This window comes from Melampsora larici-populina (assembly GCF_000204055.1).
Source record: "Melampsora larici-populina 98AG31 unplaced genomic scaffold MELLAscaffold_11, whole genome shotgun sequence".
Classification (NCBI taxonomy): domain Eukaryota; kingdom Fungi; phylum Basidiomycota; class Pucciniomycetes; order Pucciniales; family Melampsoraceae; genus Melampsora; species Melampsora laricis-populina.
The window spans coordinates 1,085,374-1,104,332 of NW_006768775.1; the positions used below are offsets into that span (position 1 = coordinate 1,085,374).

Consider the following 18,959-nt stretch of genomic DNA (forward strand, 5'->3'; position numbering starts at 1 on the left):
TTGTTTTTCATATTTCTCACTGATGTTTATTCAAGTAATACAATTATTTAAAAGAAATGATCATTTTGTTCTCCCTTTCAATATTTCCAATTCTTCAATTTTTTTATTTGTTTATAGGTGTGCTTTGACACCCCCTCCACCAGCATGCCTTTCTTTGGAAGTCATACCCCCACCATGTGAACTCTGATGCATCTAATATCAGAGTAAAGCATATGTAGCATTAAACCAAGGTGGTTCCACCCAAAAACACCTGAATTTGAGTGCACTGTTGTGCACACACTTGTTTTCAAACCCCCTACACCAGAAAATTGAGGTTGGGGGTCCAATTGTGAACCCTCAAAATAAATGGACCATTGCAGAAGATCCTAGCTCTTACTCCAAGCCTGTGGTTCCACAACTGATGATGAGGTGGAACCTGAAACAAAGGTGAAGAGTCTATATCTACTACAGGACATACAACTGGCATGTGATGTGCTGTGGTGCAGTTGTGTACACACACTACCTACAACAGAAATGAGAGGCAATTTTCCCATGGGGAAACTCAATTTATTCAACACAGTTCATGATGAGCCAAAATGTTTTGATTTGGCATTATATCTGTGTTTTGACTCAGAAACTGTATTGAATGTAATCAGTCTTCCCACAGGCATATATTTCTTGGTTTCCTGTGTGTCCACTTTATTGAATTTGATTCATTTTTAAGATAATGAAACATCCATCCAATATATGCATAGATAAGAGATAAGAAATCAAAAAAGAAAACACTCTTGTGTCATTCAATAAAACAGGGGTCTAATCTGGCACAGGTAGGTGCATTTCTGTGTCCTTTTTTATATTTAAACTTCAGGCTTTTTTCAACAAACCCCCACTCTAGTCCTCCAAACTTGAACACAGGAGCAGCCAATGTGTATCCAGCCCCCACATGATTGCAGAGATAACACTGAGAGGAGAATTTTGCCACTCAGTGCACACTCAGGTTCAAATTACAGAATTCTCCTCCCAGTGTAAATTGATCATTGCATGTTTGGGAAAAGGATGATCTACATGCCAGCTCATGAATACAAAGATGTACTCATAGTTTAGAAAACCAAATAAGATGAATCATGAATTATAATCTATATTGTAAAATCACAAAGCAGGAAAACTGTGTCCAGTTCTCACTTCCACACTGTGATGGCCGGCCTTATGCACAGGAGGTTGGGCCTGGTCTTTAAACATCAGATATATTTCTGGTCTGATTAATAAAATTATGTGTCTTCTAATAGTCATGAATGGTGATAATAATTTCTATAAGAGATGGGCAACAGAATTAATGAGAAAGTAATACATATATAAAGAGAATGACCAAAAACCAGGAACACACAGAAAGATTATATAACAAGGTAGCAAATCAATATGCAATGGAACCCAATAGTAATTCAAACACTATGAGGACAAGAAGATACTATAGTAGTTGTTTAAGAATAAAGAAAATACAGAGACTAGAAACACTACTACAATGAAAAGGGAAAAAACTATACAGAACTACTAAAAGGAGATAGCTGAACACACACCCACTTCATCCAACAACCCTGTGGTGGTTTGCACCACACATGACTGCACCATTCCTAACAAACTGTTACACCAATATCTGTTTCCCTCCAAGGTAAGAAGCTAACAATGCTTCCACAATGACATGCAACTCACCACAAATACTTACCATCACCACACACTTGACTCTGGCTTATCTGACATTGTGCCACACTGCTCCTCCCCACATAACCAACTCAACATCACCCACATCCCTTGAAACCATCAGAAATCTCACATTCCAAAATTTATATTGTCCTCCTCAAGACCACTTAGGCTGAAAAACTGGCATACTACATCTTTGAGACCAGCTTCTGCCAAGGTGTTTTGAGGATGCTTGTACTGAGACTCACTCAATTTGATACTGTGGTGATCAGAGGTTACTGCATAAACCTCACATTGAGATCCCATTATATGTATAATAATAAGATCACCCTTTAGTCCTAGTCTCTCACCAAGTCTTCAACAGAGTCCTCATACATCTTTTATCTGTCGAAAAACAGAATTACTCAAGGGTTTAAGCACATGTCAGCTATAGTTTGGGTTGTTGATTATCTTCTTTTCTATGGTATTTCCAATTTCCTGACTGAGTTTTGTGATTTGATCAAGAACTGACTGTAATTGGCACTACTTGCAGACATATGGATGAAATAGATATCTTTGGCAAGACAAACATATATCATTGATCCAGACTGTTCAGCTGTCACTTTTGTAAATCCTGAATGACTTTTGACATGACATCCTTCACATGAAGACAAAAGATGATTCAAAAGCTGTGATTTTTCAAGCTTAACAACCATCTGTTTTCTTCAGCACATATCAGATTTTTCTTTATCAAGTTTTGAGTCATTACATGATTAAAATTACAACACAAATGATTATTCAATTTGTTGGGAGTAGGTTTTGGCACATGATCATCCTTTTTTGAGAGACTGGAGTGTTTTTTGTGCTCAGACACAAGACAGTCCCTCACAAGATGCTGCAAGAGTGGAGAAAAAACACAGCCAGCATTAAATAGATTCTTTAGTTGGAACAAGCCTTAGGCAGGAATATGGTTGAGAGCAGGATGGGTGATAAAATCAGCTCACACTGCATATCTGAGCCATAAGGCATATGCAACATATGTGCAAACATCTGAGTGAATCCTTAGCTAGAAGCTACATACAGGGCCACTCACTTATTGGCTCATCTAGATAAGCAAATCACATGTAACACATTCTGTCACTTTGTTCAGTTTAAGACAAACATTTCAAACAATTGACTATATCAAAATGGCTACTTGGGAAATATTCAGGAAGCTGTTTGACAGTAACAGAAAGGGAGTTGGTCCTTAAGACCCGTGTTCCCATCCAAGAACTTCTTTAATGCTGGCAGTAAAAATAGAAAAACCTTGCAGCTGAAACTGGCTTTGATATCAGCTGTGTGTCACACCACATAATTCATACTTGTGCTACATAGATCTTCAATAGTTACAAGATGATGGTTAGTTTATGGGTTGAGTTGAATTGTCAAATATGTGCACTTAGAATGCATGCTGCAAGTATTTTTGGATGATAGCATATCAAACTCCATGAACCGTGATGACGTGGGGGTGATGAGCAGAGAATGTAACAGTGTGATTTTGAATGTGTGGTAAAATACAAAGGTGGGATGTGATTGTGTAAGTGAGCTGTTTTGGGCATGTTATTTCAGTGTGGGAATGAGCAGGTTTGGAGGTGAGGTAAGACAAAGAACCATCACAAGGACCAAGACCAATGGGGGGAGTGACCAGCGAAGACCTCGTAACCCATAAAATATCAGACATTGAACCCCCCCATCTCCAGCACTTTGAAGTCAATTCTTCTAGTTTATCGCACTTCCAGTGACTTTAAAGGCCTATACGATTCAAGTGTATCACCTTTACGTAATTTCATGCGAGCCTGGAGGAAACCCATAACTCTGTATGCTTGTGCTACATTCCCGGTCTCCCTTCTCAAGTGAGCCGCGTTGGGGATGTATGAACTTCTGGCATGATGGCTGCAAGCGTGGAACGTGATCAAATTAACACCATTGTGTAATCCTAAGAGAATATCTGAAAGAGACCAATCTCCTGCCATTGTCAACAAGCCAGCAAGATTGGTCGCACCATGATCCATAGACTTGCTATCAATCTTCTTAATTTTGTCAAGGTGCCTCAATAACATTTGAAAGCCGTTGCGGAATCTGTCAGAGTGTGGAGTTAATCCACTTGTGAAAAGCTGAAATTCAACTGACACAGGCCAGTAATCGGACTTGAATCTCCAAGGGTTCATGCTGTTGACATCAGTCACATAACCACCATGCAAAATCCTGAAAAGGTTTGCAAAAATATTCCATGCCTTTTTGTCTTTTGAAGGTTCTACGTCGAGTTGAGTTGCCATGTATAAAAGTTCCTCAATCCTCATCATCAACAATGTGTCATATCCTTTTTCTTCTTTTTCTTTGAGCTCTTCGTCCGAATACCAATAAGAAATAATATCTGGTCGATGTGCCATATATTCCATACTAGCTTGCCTCTTTTCAAGGGTTCTGGGGGGCATCAATTTACGTAGTTGTTTGTAATCAAGGCCATGATGTTCATGACTCATTTTTTCAATCAATTCCTTTGTTTCCGTGATAGCTTCGTATTCAATTCCAGAGAAGACCGGCCAATATTCTTCAGCCCTCAAAAGCTCCATACAACGTTTCAGATTGTCACTTGCACGTATTTTGGTAGCTTGCCAACCCTCAATCAACTTGACCTGCTCAACTTGAGCTTTGATAGATCTTTCCCAATACGATGGTAGGCTTCCCCTAGCAGAAGCGCGGAATGTTTCCCATGCCGACCCCCACTCTGCGCGCCGCATTGCTTTATCAAGCTCTATGAGTCTGTTCATCAGGTATGTGGGTACCTTCATCTCCACGTAGGCTGAAGGTTTCCCTTGAGTTTTCAAATCTTCAAGAACGCTCACTAGTTCCTCTCTCAATGGTCTCCATCTCAAATTGGCGACAGGTCTCACTTCTACAAAAAAAATCTCCGTCAGACATCCACGAGGAATTCACTCTAGTCTCTTTGGTTAGACTCTTGTAATCTCTTACCTCTTTCTTCCATCTCTCCCTCTTCAAGTTCTTCCACGGTAGGATTTGTCTCCTCGCTATCTCTTAGTTGGTTCCAAGACCAGATCTCAAGTTCGGGTTGGAGATGATCTCTAAGTACACCTCAATCAGTTTCCCTGGACTGAAGTTATCGAGGGTGAGCAAATAAGTACAGATTACACACGTTAAGAAATCCAAGCTTGACTCTCCTTCCAAAGAGCGACGTTTGATAGTAGGTGAGCCAAACGGCAAAAGTAGTATACCGAGACATAATCCTTTGAGAAAATTGAACCGTCTCATGATGAATAGAGTGGATTGATCAGGATTTCACGATTTAGATTTCGAGTGGAAAAATTCAATTTCTTGGAACGATGTGAAGTCAGTTTTTGATTTGAGATTCGTGGTATTCATCAGTTTCTCCGTATGCCTGACTTCCCGGTGTTTGCCGCCGTAGCCGACTCAGACACTTATACCGATGATTCTACTTGTTTACGCTACGCTCCCCACCGGGGATGCATCCAGGTTGATAGACTTGAATACATGAAACTATGAAATAAGATAAAAATAACATGGCGCAGTACCATCGCGCGTCCTTTATCTTGGTATCAAATCGGCAGTCAAGACGTTTGAACGCTCGGTGCTTTTATGCCTCGTACTTTATGCAACTTGACAAAACATGAAACAAAGATCACCGAGTCACATGTGGCCTTAAACTGACCCCGACGCCTTGAAGGGGATGAACAGGGAGGAATATCCAATTGCGCTTAACAAAATCTCTGAATCCGTGTAGGTGAAGCCTCTGAATTGATCCAAGGATATCTTGCGTAAGATACAAGCTCAAGACGAGCAAAAGTTGAGGCTACTTCTGGTGATTCTAAACATGAGGAGCCAGATTCCAGATGACGTTACATGGACATCGGGTTCATATTTTATACAGCTTGTCCCGAACTGCGCCGCCAAGCTACTCAAGTTCGTGACATTGATTGTATCCACTGTCACTGCAGCTCCCGAAGTTTTTTCGCGGTGCATGATTGATAAGAAACACGAGTCATCAGGAGTCATCGGCAGATACTGCGAGGTGAAGAAAGATGTATATCCAAAGCCACTACGATCTCGACAGTAGAGTCATTTACATGTGGCATCCCGCTATTGAATATTGCAGGGGCCGCCCTGAATGAGTGGATGCTGTATACACTTTGATTCGCGGGATAGACTTCGAGAAGCGACAAAGTCAAAAAAGCAACATTCTATTAAATTGATATAAAGTGAGACGATCACGCTTTGATTTTGGTAAGACTTCAAGCCCCAAGTAATTGACTACAACAAACATGCTTCCAGAGAAAAGAAGTGCTTGTATAGATGTAATTTTTTAAGAAAGCTTCACAAAGGACGATGCGATAAACAACAAAAGAGAAATGATAATTAAGCAGTATGTAATTTTTCAGGTGCAGTAGGAATACCTTCTCGCTCTGAACCATGACCTTCCCGATTGAGTGTTTCAAGACCATAATTAGAAGTATTATCCTTATTTCCACCCAATTCTCCTCCGATACTGAGCATCACTCCTATAGCATTTGCAGTGGGTGAATCAAGTACCTCGAGTTCGAATTCTGAAAACCATCTTGGGCCATAATAAACTCGTAATGGAATAAGGGTAATGATTACTAGAGGGAATCCGATAGCTGCAATTGTTTGTGAGATGGCTACCATGATTGCAAAGACAATCCATTGAATTCCTATAAATTTGGTAATTGACCATCGATTGATTCTACCTAATCCTTTGTTCGGAACGAGTGTTTTCCGATCACGAAATAGGTAAAGTGTTTTGTGAACGATTCCATTTCCTTCGACTGATGCCCATCCTACACCAATGAAGACTCCAGCAAAAAGTGCTCGAGGCATTGTTCCACTAAATCCGCCCAAAAGATCATGAATCAAACACCAGTCAAGATGACAGATGCGTTTTTGAGGCGGAGGTATTTGAACTTACATTGCTACTAGAAGTGGACGCGTCATTGTTCCAAGGGTCAAGAGGCCGATTCCAAGATGACTGACTCTCTGTTCCACAACTCGAGTCCTAACCAACTTGAAGTCTGCTATTTCCGTGTCTACTACGCCCTCTACATTGGCCGCATTAACTTGTTTCACAATCGATAGGCTCTCTGTATGTACAGGTGCTTGGGGAACAAGTCCATTGGGGGCTGGTAGTCCCAATAAACCTGATACAAAAGTCGTGATACCCAAGACAAAAAAGTCCCAATGGAAGCCTGCAGGCCGCTCGACAGGGAATTGACGAGCTTGTGCCATGAGTGAAGAGACGTTGTGATCGAAATACTGGTTACGCATCATCGAGGTCATCAATCGAAAAGAAGAAGAGTGGGCGTGAGTCAATGCTTCAAGAGAAGAAGGATTTTCTACAAGTAGTCTTTCTATGGATCGGGACGAAAATAGAGAAAAATCAAGTATGAGAATCAACTGACGAATAAGAGCGTGAGGAGGAATCCGAATGGCAGAGAGACGAAGACCCATTTCGTGGGAAGGTTCCAAAAATCGACTACCCAATTGCGATCGGCCGTCGGATACCATGAGCGGGTGATAGGGACCTTGTCTAAGTCAGCTGACTTCAGATAACCAGGGCTGACGAGGATAAAAAGATTGCGCTTGAGTTTACCGAAGATCATCATAAGGCCAGAAAGAGATGCAAAAAGACTGACATGTGAACAAAACCGGTGTAAAAGATACAGGCGAGTACGAAAGCGTAATCTGAAATCAATCTCCTCGCCCAAAGAGGTCCAAAGCCTGGGGAGAATGGCACAAGAAGTTATATTGTGTGCTTTTGATCAATAAAAAATTGTTGTAAATTACCTTTGCGTCCCGCTTTCTCAATCCAATAGACCGACAATGCAAACAACATAGCCACTACCACACTCAACCACCCCTTAGCCGAGCTTTGGTCAAACTCGCGTACCAAAAGTTCTACACCCTTTTGTATGTAAATCACTCCAACATACAAGCCAAAAGTCTCAGATGTCATATCGGTGATAAATCGCGTGTAGTCACAAAGATTGAATATCGACATTGCGAAATGAAATATAGCAGCCCATCTGAGTGAGATGGAAACGGATTGAGAAAAGTTATCGTTTTAGCATCAATCGCGAATAATGAGGAAGCATAGTAGGGACCGAGCTGAGAGTGTTTGATGAGCTCACATCAACATCCACGCCTGAAATTGTGAATAGTTGACTCCGTATTTTTTGACAACGATATCCTGTGAGTAGAAAAGTCGCCCGAGGAGTGAGAAAGTACCGGGCATTAGGTGATTCTTTAAGCAATGGGTAGGATGAAGTCGAAAGGGGAGGGTTGTACATAATCGGTGTAATTGAACAAGTTAATCAAACCTGTGACTCCCACTATCGTGAGGGGTTGGGCGCTAAAGAGGGCGAAAGTTATGGCAGCGAGTGCACTGGCTGAAATGTACCCTCGTAGTTAAGTGAGTCCGTTGTTTCATGCAAACTGAGCTTAGAAATAACGGAGGAGACCTACCCAGAATGACTACATGAGCAGATGTCAGGATGGTTCGATTTCAGGGTATACAGTTGATAAGTTGCCATCATGAAACATGCTTACCCTCGTTTGTACCATAATATCCGTTAGTTCGATCGTTCATATCCAGCATATAAGCAAGAGCTGGGATCCTGCATTTTAAAGTCCAAAAGCGTTCAAGTAACGTCAACGGTGGTCGATTCAGAAGGTATAATCGGGATTGACGCATACAAGTTGATAAAGTACATTCGAATCGTCGCGGTAATGACCTGAGGAAGATTATCAGACCGAAAACTGATATTGAACAAAGCTATTAGACTATGGCAGAGCGGCCTGATCCTTGACGATTTACTGACCCCAATGTCCAATCACCTTGACATATAAGATAACACCAAGCGATGAACGGAAAGAGGCATTTAGCTCAGACGAATTACTCTGGATAATCGGCCAAATGAACATCTTACTGGGATAGAGCGGTATCCTCCGTTTCAGGTCATAATACATTCCTCGGAATGGCTTGTACTGATACATCGTAGTCCTTTGGCTCCAAGGTATGCCATCCTGATGGAGTGTGGGTGAGCCTTCGGTTTGATTGGGTTTGGGGGAGGACATCGTTGTTCCGATAGACGTTCGGATCCAGATGACTTGCGTTAGGATGAGTGAGGATGAGTGCTGAAGGAGGATGCGATCCAAATCTAATCAAAGGCGAAGGTCGTGTGAAACGGTGAGCAAAAATGGCGTCGAAGTGCTTTTCTTGATGACTTTCCTCGGGTCTCGCTGCGAAGTATTTTTCATTCACTTCGACTTTGAATTTGAACAGCCATCATGTATGGATCCTTCGCAGCAACTGATCTGATCTGGATAGAAGCACACTCAATCCTATCATGGGTGAAATATGTAGCGATTCGTTTGTTCGTGAGCCTGGGTGAAGCCTGGATGAGTCTGTACAGTCTGAGAAACTCTAAATATGAAATGTCGATACATATACAGAGTGCAGGTTGTGATTGAGAGAGACCCTCCTCGTTTATGCATCCTCTGGATGCGTCCACTCATCTATTTCAATCAAAAAATGTAACCAGTTTGAGATTGAAAACATAACTTGTATAGGTACCACTCCTCATACAAAATGAAATCTAAATGATCTGATTGCCACAACAGTCACGTAAAGAACACAAGATCGAGGCTTAATTGAGTCTCAGGATGCAAAGAAGCTTGCAAAACTCACAAAATCCATTTGTTTTGCTTGTCATTGGTGTGTTGGCAAGCAAGGTCTCTCTACCGAGAACTTCTCCAATTGCATTCATCATACCCCATTTCTGAAAAACTTCAAATGTAGGGATTGAAGCAGAGAATCGTGTTAGGGCAACAAAGAAAACATCAACACACGGAACAAAAGACTGGAAAATTAAGAAAAATCTCACCTCGCCATCATTGATGGTAATAGTATAGTAGCAAAAAAACCCTAGGAATCTGCGCCTGGTCTCTATTTTTGTCAGAAATCTTAAGCAGCAAAAGTCATATGCTGACCTTTTGAAAAACTCACATCGTGTCAGTGTTAGAAGCCATGGACATCACTGGTTTCTGGTGCAACTGCCAATTTGGATCTTGTCAGCAAGCAGCTCACAAGGCCTCTTAAAAACTCAAGGAGGCAGATTTTCTCAAGGTTGATAACGGTCTCAGTTGGATCTTGATGTACTGGAAGAATCTGATTGTATCGGTCCATCTGGGAAACATAAGACAATTGGCTCTGCCCTACTTGAAATCACAGGATGTTAAAGAAAGTTTATCCTGGGATGATGGGAGCTTCTGCGCAACGTGAAGATCCCAGGCAGATTCAAAGGATTTTCATGAATTGGGAGGGTCTGCTGAGGGACACACATGGAAGCATACCCGGACAAGCCGGGACTGATTATCAATAAGGACCAGGCGCAGATTCGAGCGATTCGTTACTATTTGAAGTACATTAGAGTGGTTTTTGGCTTTGGTATCAGCAGGAAGGTTAAACTATAGGACGAGTGACAGCCTTGTGGATGTCACTCAGTCACCTATCTAATCCCATGCCTGGTGTTTGAGATACCTCGATGACATGCCGATGATTGAAACTTCATCCTGGCTGCCCGATTTCACCTGCCCCCTTCTACAAATCCTCTTTTACATATTTCAAGTGGGCAAACCCATAGCTATCATTCGTGTCATCTGGGTGAAAGGCACCTTGAAAGCCTCGATTAAAGTGCAGATGAGCACTTGAATCCAGTGATGTGCACTCTAAACCAGTCTCCAAATAGAAAATAGACTGGTTTTTGACGTCCTGCGCAGTTTTCTCATCACGAGATAACAGAAATAGCGATAGCAGAAAAAGGAATAGAAAAGCACCTTCCTATTCCTTCACTAACAAAAGGACTGGCTGCGTAAAAGCCCCCAATGCTGCGTTTGCCCGCGTCATCGGCTGTGTAGATGACGTCGAGCCTCACTGAAACTATAGGAGGCTCGACGTTTTAAAACGAATGTTAAAGTTGATCGGACTGTGCACGACGTCTAAAAGTGGTCCTTTGTCTACTTTGCAAGCGAAAACGTGAAAAATCTGGTAAAACGAGTACCATATCGACAAAATAGTAATAACGAATCGCTCGAATCTGCGCCTTCTCTCTAATGCCTTCAAAGTCACATCAGAGTCACGTTCTGCTGCGGTCCTGCCAAAGAAGAGTTGTCGATGATTACTCATGGTTCACAATGAGCCGGACAGCGATCACACCCAAACTCGCAGTGCCATTTTATCAAGGTAGCTGGAGAGACGGAGCTGAAATCGAAAAAAGGCAAACGCTCGGAGTACGTGACCTTCTTCATACATTCACTCGGGCAGCCGCAGCTTGGTCAAAAGATCGACGAGCATCAATTTTCTCTGGAACCGCTCAATGGCATGGGTTTATTCGCATATCATTATCTTCTTCATTCAAGAGTCATTGATTGAGATATGATGGCATGGTTTTATTCGCATACCATTATCTTCTTCATGATGCCAATAAGGAAGATAACGTAGTACGAATTATATGTGTTTCTATTTCAGATAAATACGGGTGTTTCTCATCTTCGACTTCAAAAGTCTCAGTTTCTTTATCATCTCATTCTCATTAGTTGTCATAGATAAATCCCTCAAGACTCATAGATATAGAATATCTTCTCCTCTTGTTCCTATATTTTGGTACCGTTTTCATCCGTCACATCAATTTAAGTCTAACTTTTTGTACAAATTCAACGTCGAGTATGTATAACAACGTACAACAAATGATCTTGTTGGGGTTTTTGCTATTTTGTATGGCAAGTTGTCGATCTATCCAGCCTAATTCTGGGCATAAGCAAAATTTAGAGCACCGCGCAGCAACTGCAGTTTCTACATTACCACGCATGAATGGAGTCAATATCGCCGGATTAGAATTCGGCATCGACACCAACGGCGGGAAGAGTGGGAGCTATGTCTCACCACCACTTGACCAGATTCCACATTTCATTACCGGTAAGGTCAACGCCCTTCGATTCCCTATTGGCTGGCAATACATTCAGGTAAATGATGTCTCTGACAAGGCTCGTAGTTATAACATTTGAATGGTGTTTGATACAATGATTGTTCTTTTTTCTGTTTGTCTTCATAGCCGACAATCAAAGGAGCGCTGGATCAAGCCTATCTTACACTGTTGGATAAGTATGTGATGGCAACTACAAAATTGGGGGCATTTGCTATCATTGATCTTCACAACGTGAGTGGCGTACCACACATTTCCAATTCCCAGGCCCGCTTTCTGTTTGACAGTACCACTTATACATAAACTTGTTTTCTCTATCTCTTTATCAATCCTAGTACGCAAGACGCGACGGAAAAGTTGTTGGTCAGAGTGACCTAGGTGCAGACACCTTGGTGGATCTGTGGACTCGGTTGGCAGCTCATTATAAGGATCAACCAAAAGTATTGTTTGGATTGATGAACGAGCCTCATGACTTGACTAGCTCAGTATGGTTTGGAGTCATTCAATCTGTTGTGACCGCAATCCGAAAGGCGGGTGCGAATAACAATATTCTTCTTCCTGGGAACGCTTACCAGCATTTGGCAACTTTTGCGAGTGATTACAACAATGGATTATCTGCGATCAAGAACCCAGATGGCTCGCACACAGGACTCATTTTGGAGATTCATCAAGTTAGTTTTTGTCTGATTTCTTGTGAGAGAGTTGATCCTGATCTTTACCCTTACCGATAGTATTTCGATCAAGATGGATCCGGGACCAGTACTCAATGCACACAAGATCACATCGCAGAGCTTCAATCTGTTGTTACTCTATTAAAGAATGGTGGACGACAAGTATTTATAACTGAAGCGGGTGGTGGTAACACCAAATCTTGCAGTGACATTGTATCGAAGTTTGTCACAGCAGCCACAAAAGTAAGCTCACCTCCCTTCAAGAACTCTATATAGCATGTCAAAGTCTCAAGTTGATTGTCTTGTAACTCATAGGCATACCCTACCGTTGTTGGAACCTTGGTTTGGGCGGCGGGTTCCTTTGCTGCGGTATGTCCTTTTCTTTGCTATTAGTATTGTTTTGGTGCTTTGCACTGACTGGTCGACCTTTGCAGGATTACCCTCTAGTCGCAACCATCCGAGTGGTCAGTCAAATGTCATCTTGTTTCAATTTTCCCTTTTGCTGACCTTACTCTTCGATATGACCCAGGGCAACAAATTGGTAGACCAGTCGACATTCAACGCGTCAAAAGCAGCGTTTGCGTAGAAATCTTCGAGACGCTCGAGCATCCAGATATGCGAACACACGTCCTCTTCAGCTTTCTTTTCACCACCGAGTCGCGCGCACCTCTGTACATTTATTGTGTATTGATAGTATTCTACAAATGATAAAGAATGTACTATAAAGAATGTACTCTTTCTCTCCTGAGGAAACCAAACCACTCCAAATATTTTAAATATCTTTTGAAAGGTATGCACGGCAAAGCATATAATACGCAGTAACAAGACCTTTGTTCCAAAAGGAGCCGCAGCAGGGTAACTGTGTGTAGCAATACAAACTTGCTTCCCCTTCAAGACTTCGTCTCTTCACATTGCCTTTGTTTCAAAACTTTGAGATGTAGTGGAGATATGTGATCACATATTGAAAATCGAGACTTTGGTTTCAGAAGCATCTCATGAGTCATCGCAACCTTGTGTCACCGACCACTCTTGTTGATCCAAGGCCGGGTTGTACATGCATACATATCTCCGCTTCAGCCTTCAGCAAAGAACACCTCATGGCGCCCCTGGGCAAGGGGTAGGTCCTGATAGGTCTCATAGATGAAAAGCAAAGCCTTCTGTTCTTTGCAAAGTTATCCAAACGAAGTTTACTCTGGGATATGAAAATCAAGATCGCCATTGTTTTGCTTTCAAGTATCTCTCAATGATTTTCATTTCAAGAACCCTTGCACCAAATTGTCGATTTGAGAAAATACATAGTAGAACGAATTCGTTTTCCATGCCCTGCAAAAATGAAGGTTGATATCGATTTGTTACGTATGTGTTGATTTCAATAGGCGCGTTTACTTTCACAAGCATGCAATTGCCCTCTCAAGAGGGGTGGTCAACTTACTGAATATTTTTCATTTTCTTGTTTTGGTAAGAGATACACAGTTGGAATAAGTCGAATTCCGATGCCAATCTACCGCCATGTAGTGATGAGTTGCCTGCAGGTATGTAATCGATTTCCCCTTCCAAAAAGATGAGAGTTGAATGAGAACGGTAAAGAGCTTCCGAATATCTACATACCTCCTTTTAACTGCGGTTGATCGCCGAGCCCCGAAACATATCCACCAGATCCCACATACCCGCTCTTCTTCCTACTGAATAAATTCAGTCAACATTGTTCTTAAGATATAGTTACGAACTCTTCCCCAGAAAGGAACTTCGTCTTCATGATATCATAATCTCAAGGGGAATTTCCGTCTTGGTCGTAATGGAAATCTCAAGAATTCATACTTTGATCATGATTCCAAGTTCCAAGTTAAGAGAGCGATACTCACCAAAGATGAGTCATGACTTGTGTGAGTTGCATTGGAAATCGTACAACGACGTGAGATTGAAGAATTCCACATGATCGTGATGATTGTTACCGAGTCAGCGGTGGTCAAGAAATGCCCAAAACGGATTATGATGATATCTTGGATCTCCCCATTTCCCTATCGACCATCAACCATCGTTCATCAATGTTCAGTACATTTTGATTACATCTTCACCCTTAGCATCGATTTTGCTTATATTTCTGATATACCCAATCATCCGGATCCTTCCCTCAACTCTTCGACTTATATCGAGTTGAACAAACATTCAAGCCACAATATATCAGATATTCTCAGTATTGTAAGTCTTTTACAATTAGTTCGTCATCTGTTTGTTTGCTTTTTCTGATGGATCTTAATTGATTCCATATATTGATTTGTTTGTCTTCTTTTACTTCATCGTCAAAGCCCTTCAAGAAAGTTCTCTTAAAGCTTCTTCTGTACCGAATCTCTTAAAAGTATAAAAACACTCTCTATTTCACCTCCCCACGTTCATTTTAATTAATCTACTGTTGGGGGTTTTCCGTTTACCAGAAAGTCAACTTGAGATCTTGAAGATATATCATCATACCCCGATCTTTCCTCTTTACCTTCGTCGGTGAATTGCCTTTTTTAAAAATCCCAGTCGGTTTTGGTAGTATCAACTTAACCGGTAAGCAATATTACCTCAATCATCTTCAACTTTTTTTCTCTCCTACCTCTCTCGTCTTCAAACGTCCTTTCTCGAATCCTTACTCGGACTTGATCGAAGTAACTCAAAACTAATTAAATAACGATCAAAACTTATACACATCAACAATCTCACCAATTCCCTTTTCAAGCTTCTCTTGGTTGTACAAATCCAGATTGATTACCTTTTGGATCAAGTTGAAGTATCTACCTTCACATCAGACAACACAACATTATTTCCAATTTCCGATATACATAATATCTCATCGTTTTACAAGGATTTCATCAATTAATCGCCTGCAATCATCACAATCATTATCAAGCTTTGTTTCGTTTAAATCGTACTATCTGATACTCATCTTACTTTGAATTTTACCATCCATCATCACAGTACAACATTATCCGATTTAAATCCCTTGACTGCGCCCCTGCATCGACCTCTTTGGACCGACATTCAAATTCGACCTTGCATTGATCCAGTAAGGCCTGGTATGTATCGCTTTTTCTAACTCATTCTTGCTGGGCATCTCTTTCCCTGTACAAAACAGTTTGTTTGGTCTGGTATGACTCGTTGTTTGGGTCATGTGGAAGTTGCGACACGTTTACCATATCAAATGTAACGCTTGTCAATTCTTTTTCTTTCCAATTTAACTCAACTCGCTTGCTGTGCTATTGTGGACATTTAAGGCTCGTTTCATGGTTCCGTGTAGCCCTAAACCGATCTTGACAACCTTGATTTCCATCTTGTTGAGAGCTCTTTATATAAAGGCTTTGTTTGGTCAGATTGTTGGAAATTTTCGAATTCAAATACATCGCCAACTTGTCTCATTTTCTTTCTTGACATCTCCTCGTCTTCCTTTCTTTTCTACAAATTCAATTGTATACTCTTCTTTCTTTGATTCCGTTAGAGATTCCGTTACAGGATTTAACTTTATCAAATTTCAATCTTTTCTCATATCTTGTTGGAGACATTTTTTTTCGTATAAAGCTTACCGATCTGTTTCACCCACTTGAAGTTCATCGCCTCATCATTATTTTTTCTGGAGTCTAAAGTGTTTGAGATTTATAAAAACCTTGATCCCTGAGAATCCTTTAACGTATCTTAGATTCCTGAAATTCTGATTCCATCCAACTTTGATTCCTTCCTCGACTTTTCTTATTTTTACCTTGTGTATGCGCCTCGTTTGCTATTGATTGGCTTCTAACATCAAAAAACACTTTCTTACCTTCCCTTTGACAAAGAATCTAGAATCATCTCTTTCGTTTTACTTCAAACAACACTTTCAAAACCTCAACCACTTCACACTCCTTTGTATCTATTCGGAGATGCATTTCAATCAAAGTCCTTCGCTTCAACTTACCTCTCTGGTACTGATCACCCTTTGTCCGATCATTTTGAGTCTACCAAGTCCTGTATTCCAACATTCCTCGTCGCATTCGTCTTATCGTCATCATCGAAGGTTCACCCAACCCAAGAACCTCACCAATACCGATGACGCTACCACGGACATGTCATCCGGACCCGCATCTCTTCAATCACCTCAAAATCTCACTTCATCATCCGAGCAGTCGAATGTTCCCTTGTACTCTTCAGCTCCTACTACCTATACACCCATTCAAGCCGATGAGAAATACGATCTAACTCAAGCATCGACATGGGAAGAATTAGAACGTATGGCTGAGGCTCAAATTTCGGCTTCAATCACTACTCTGCCTACTACAGTTCAATTAGAAGAAGTGCCACTTTCTGAGGACGATTTCCTAGAAGAGTGTGAAGATGAGGAGGATGATAATTATGCGGATGTCGGCTCAACAAACTTATCTGACGCTAACCCTGGTGAAGATAATAATGGTCAAACTTCTTCTGATTCGATTGATGATTGGACCGAAGTTCCCATCAATTCTTTTGCCTCACCTCTATCACCTTCGAAGAGCCACCAATCGAACGGCAAGGATGACTCCGTGGTGAAAGGCACGACAACGGCCGCTAGTCAGAAAGCCGATCAGGACGCCGCTTCCAAGAAGGCTAAGGATGCCGCTGCTGCAAAGGCGTCTCAGGACGCCCAACAAGCCCAAGACCAATCAGATGACTACGCAGCTCAAAAGAAGGCTAATTACGCAGCTCAGAAGAAATCAGATGATGAAGCAGCTCAACAGAAATCGGATGAGGAAGCAGCTCAAAAGAAATCAGATGAGCAAGAAGCCAAGAAAGAAGCCGACGCGAAAAAGAAAGCCGATGAGGAATACGCTCAGAAGCAGTCCGACGAAGCTGATGCTAAACAGAAAGCTGAAGAAGAACAAGCAAAGAAACACGCAGATGAAGCTGAAGCTGAAGCTAAGAAGAAAGCTGATGAGGAACAAGCAAAGCAGAGTGATGCCCAGGCGGAAGCCAAGAAGAAAGCCGATGAACAAGCAAAGAAGGATGCCGCCGCGGCTCAGTCCAAGGCCGATGAGTCGAAGGATAAAGATCAGGGCTCAAAAGACGATGGAGGTAAGCCTTTTGTAATCACTTCTTCTCTCTGTAAATCTTGTTCTAATGACACCGATCGGACTTGACAAATTGCACAGATTCTGGATCTTACACTGCCCCTGCTGATTCCAAATCGGGTGACGCAACATGTTAGTAATCTTTCTGACTCCAATTGTTCGTGCCTTGACGCTCATTTTGACTCCTTTTTACAGATTACGGTACTGGTCTCGGTGCCTGTGGAGTCACCAATAATGACCAGGATTATATTTGTGCCGTTTCAAAATTATTATTTGATACCTTCCCAGCACCTGGTGGAAATCCTAATCTGAATGAGTAAGTGACTTTTTCGTATAGGTTTTCAAATTATCTTGCAATGTTTCGTCGGTCACTGATCGGCCAACTTCTTTTTAGAATTTGCGGACGCAAGATCCATGCCACCTACAAAGGAAAGACGGTCACAGTGACAGTGACAGATCGATGTGAAGCTTGTGCTGTACATGATCTTGACTTTGCACCAGCGGCCTTTGATCAAATTGGAAGCCGCGATGAAGGTAGACTTCATGGCATGACCGTTAGCATCTTTTACTCCTCCACTCTTTCTAAATAAATTCATCACTGATCGATTGTCGATTCCCCTTTTGATGATAGTGGACTTGGGCTTGAAAGTTCCAAGTTTGATACCATGATAAAAACGATCGATCGAACGTCTTCCAATCTTCAATCTTTCATCATTTCTCTTCATATCTTGACTTGATGATCGAATATTCCCATGTTTCATTTATTTTGCCTCTCCTTAACTCTCTCTCTCTCTCTTCTATCCTGTCGTTATTTTATTTCTTTTTTATTCGCTAAAATCAAGTTTGAGCATTCTTCAAGATGAGAAAAGAGTTTTGAAACTCTGATCTCTCTTTTCTTTTTTTTCATTCATCTCTTTTTGGGTGGGCTTGGGTCTTTACTCTTACTCTTGAAATATTAGCTTTTTGTTTCAATTTATTTCTTTTGGGGGTTTTCGTTCTCAATCAGTACTCGCGTAGCAGGCCTTCACAATGTTTTTTTTTCTTTTCGTTAGTTGATTTGAGAGCCTACAATTTCGTTTTTGTTTTGTGATGTTTACATTTTATATTTTTATTTTGTGACTTTCTATAATCATGGCTCTCCTGGCAAAACCTATTCAGCTTAGTTCTGAACTTGAATTTTATCTTTTTGATATCCTTTTTAGTAAATCAGTCTAGTACTTGAATATAACTTTTACCTTTGTGGGTTTTCTTTTGATTTGAACTTGATCTTTTTTTTGTATTTTGATCGTTTATGATTTTTGTTGTATTGTTTTTTGGGGGGGTTGATCATAAGAAATTAAGGCAAAAATAATTTCTTCCAAGTTTTTTATTTCAGCTTTTCATCTCCAGCGATTTGTTGCAAGTGAGAATGTTACAAATGAACACAAACTTCAAACAAAGAAGGTAGATTTTGTGATCAACTTTGGGATAAGTGCAGCGAAGGCATCTCATGAACAGCAGATCAGTAGGGC

At 41.2% G+C, this 18,959-nt stretch overlaps 4 protein-coding genes across 4 annotated transcripts; 2 read left to right on the forward strand and 2 right to left on the reverse strand.

Moving 5' to 3' along the window:
* Nucleotides 1–3,416: 3,416 nt before the first annotated feature.
* MELLADRAFT_61794 (uncharacterized protein) lies at nucleotides 3,417–4,962 on the reverse strand (the record flags this gene model as incomplete). Its single annotated transcript, XM_007408168.1, has 3 exons — nucleotides 3,417–4,588; nucleotides 4,666–4,775; nucleotides 4,847–4,962. The coding sequence occupies 3 exons, from the start codon at nucleotides 4,960–4,962 to the stop codon at nucleotides 3,417–3,419; spliced, it is 1,398 nt and encodes a 465-aa protein (XP_007408230.1).
* Nucleotides 4,963–6,084: 1,122 nt separating this feature from the next.
* MELLADRAFT_34923 (uncharacterized protein) lies at nucleotides 6,085–8,736 on the reverse strand (the record flags this gene model as incomplete). The annotated part of the gene is made up of 10 exons (XM_007408167.1): nucleotides 6,085–6,571; nucleotides 6,653–6,996; nucleotides 7,143–7,299; nucleotides 7,377–7,461; nucleotides 7,528–7,766; nucleotides 7,872–7,930; nucleotides 8,029–8,141; nucleotides 8,290–8,357; nucleotides 8,437–8,499; nucleotides 8,663–8,736. The coding sequence occupies 10 exons, from the start codon at nucleotides 8,734–8,736 to the stop codon at nucleotides 6,085–6,087; spliced, it is 1,689 nt and encodes a 562-aa protein (XP_007408229.1).
* A 2,781-nt stretch (nucleotides 8,737–11,517) lies between these two features.
* On the forward strand, nucleotides 11,518–12,787 carry MELLADRAFT_34986 (family 5 glycoside hydrolase; the record flags this gene model as incomplete). The annotated part of the gene is made up of 5 exons (XM_007408034.1): nucleotides 11,518–11,788; nucleotides 11,869–11,957; nucleotides 12,059–12,394; nucleotides 12,455–12,637; nucleotides 12,710–12,787. The coding sequence occupies 5 exons, from the start codon at nucleotides 11,518–11,520 to the stop codon at nucleotides 12,785–12,787; spliced, it is 957 nt and encodes a 318-aa protein (XP_007408096.1).
* A 4,849-nt stretch (nucleotides 12,788–17,636) lies between these two features.
* On the forward strand, nucleotides 17,637–18,038 carry MELLADRAFT_34950 (uncharacterized protein; the record flags this gene model as incomplete). The annotated part of the gene is made up of 2 exons (XM_007408035.1): nucleotides 17,637–17,764; nucleotides 17,843–18,038. Coding segments are annotated over 2 exons (324 nt in total), but the record flags the coding sequence as incomplete, so codon positions are not given.
* Nucleotides 18,039–18,959: the final 921 nt, after the last annotated feature.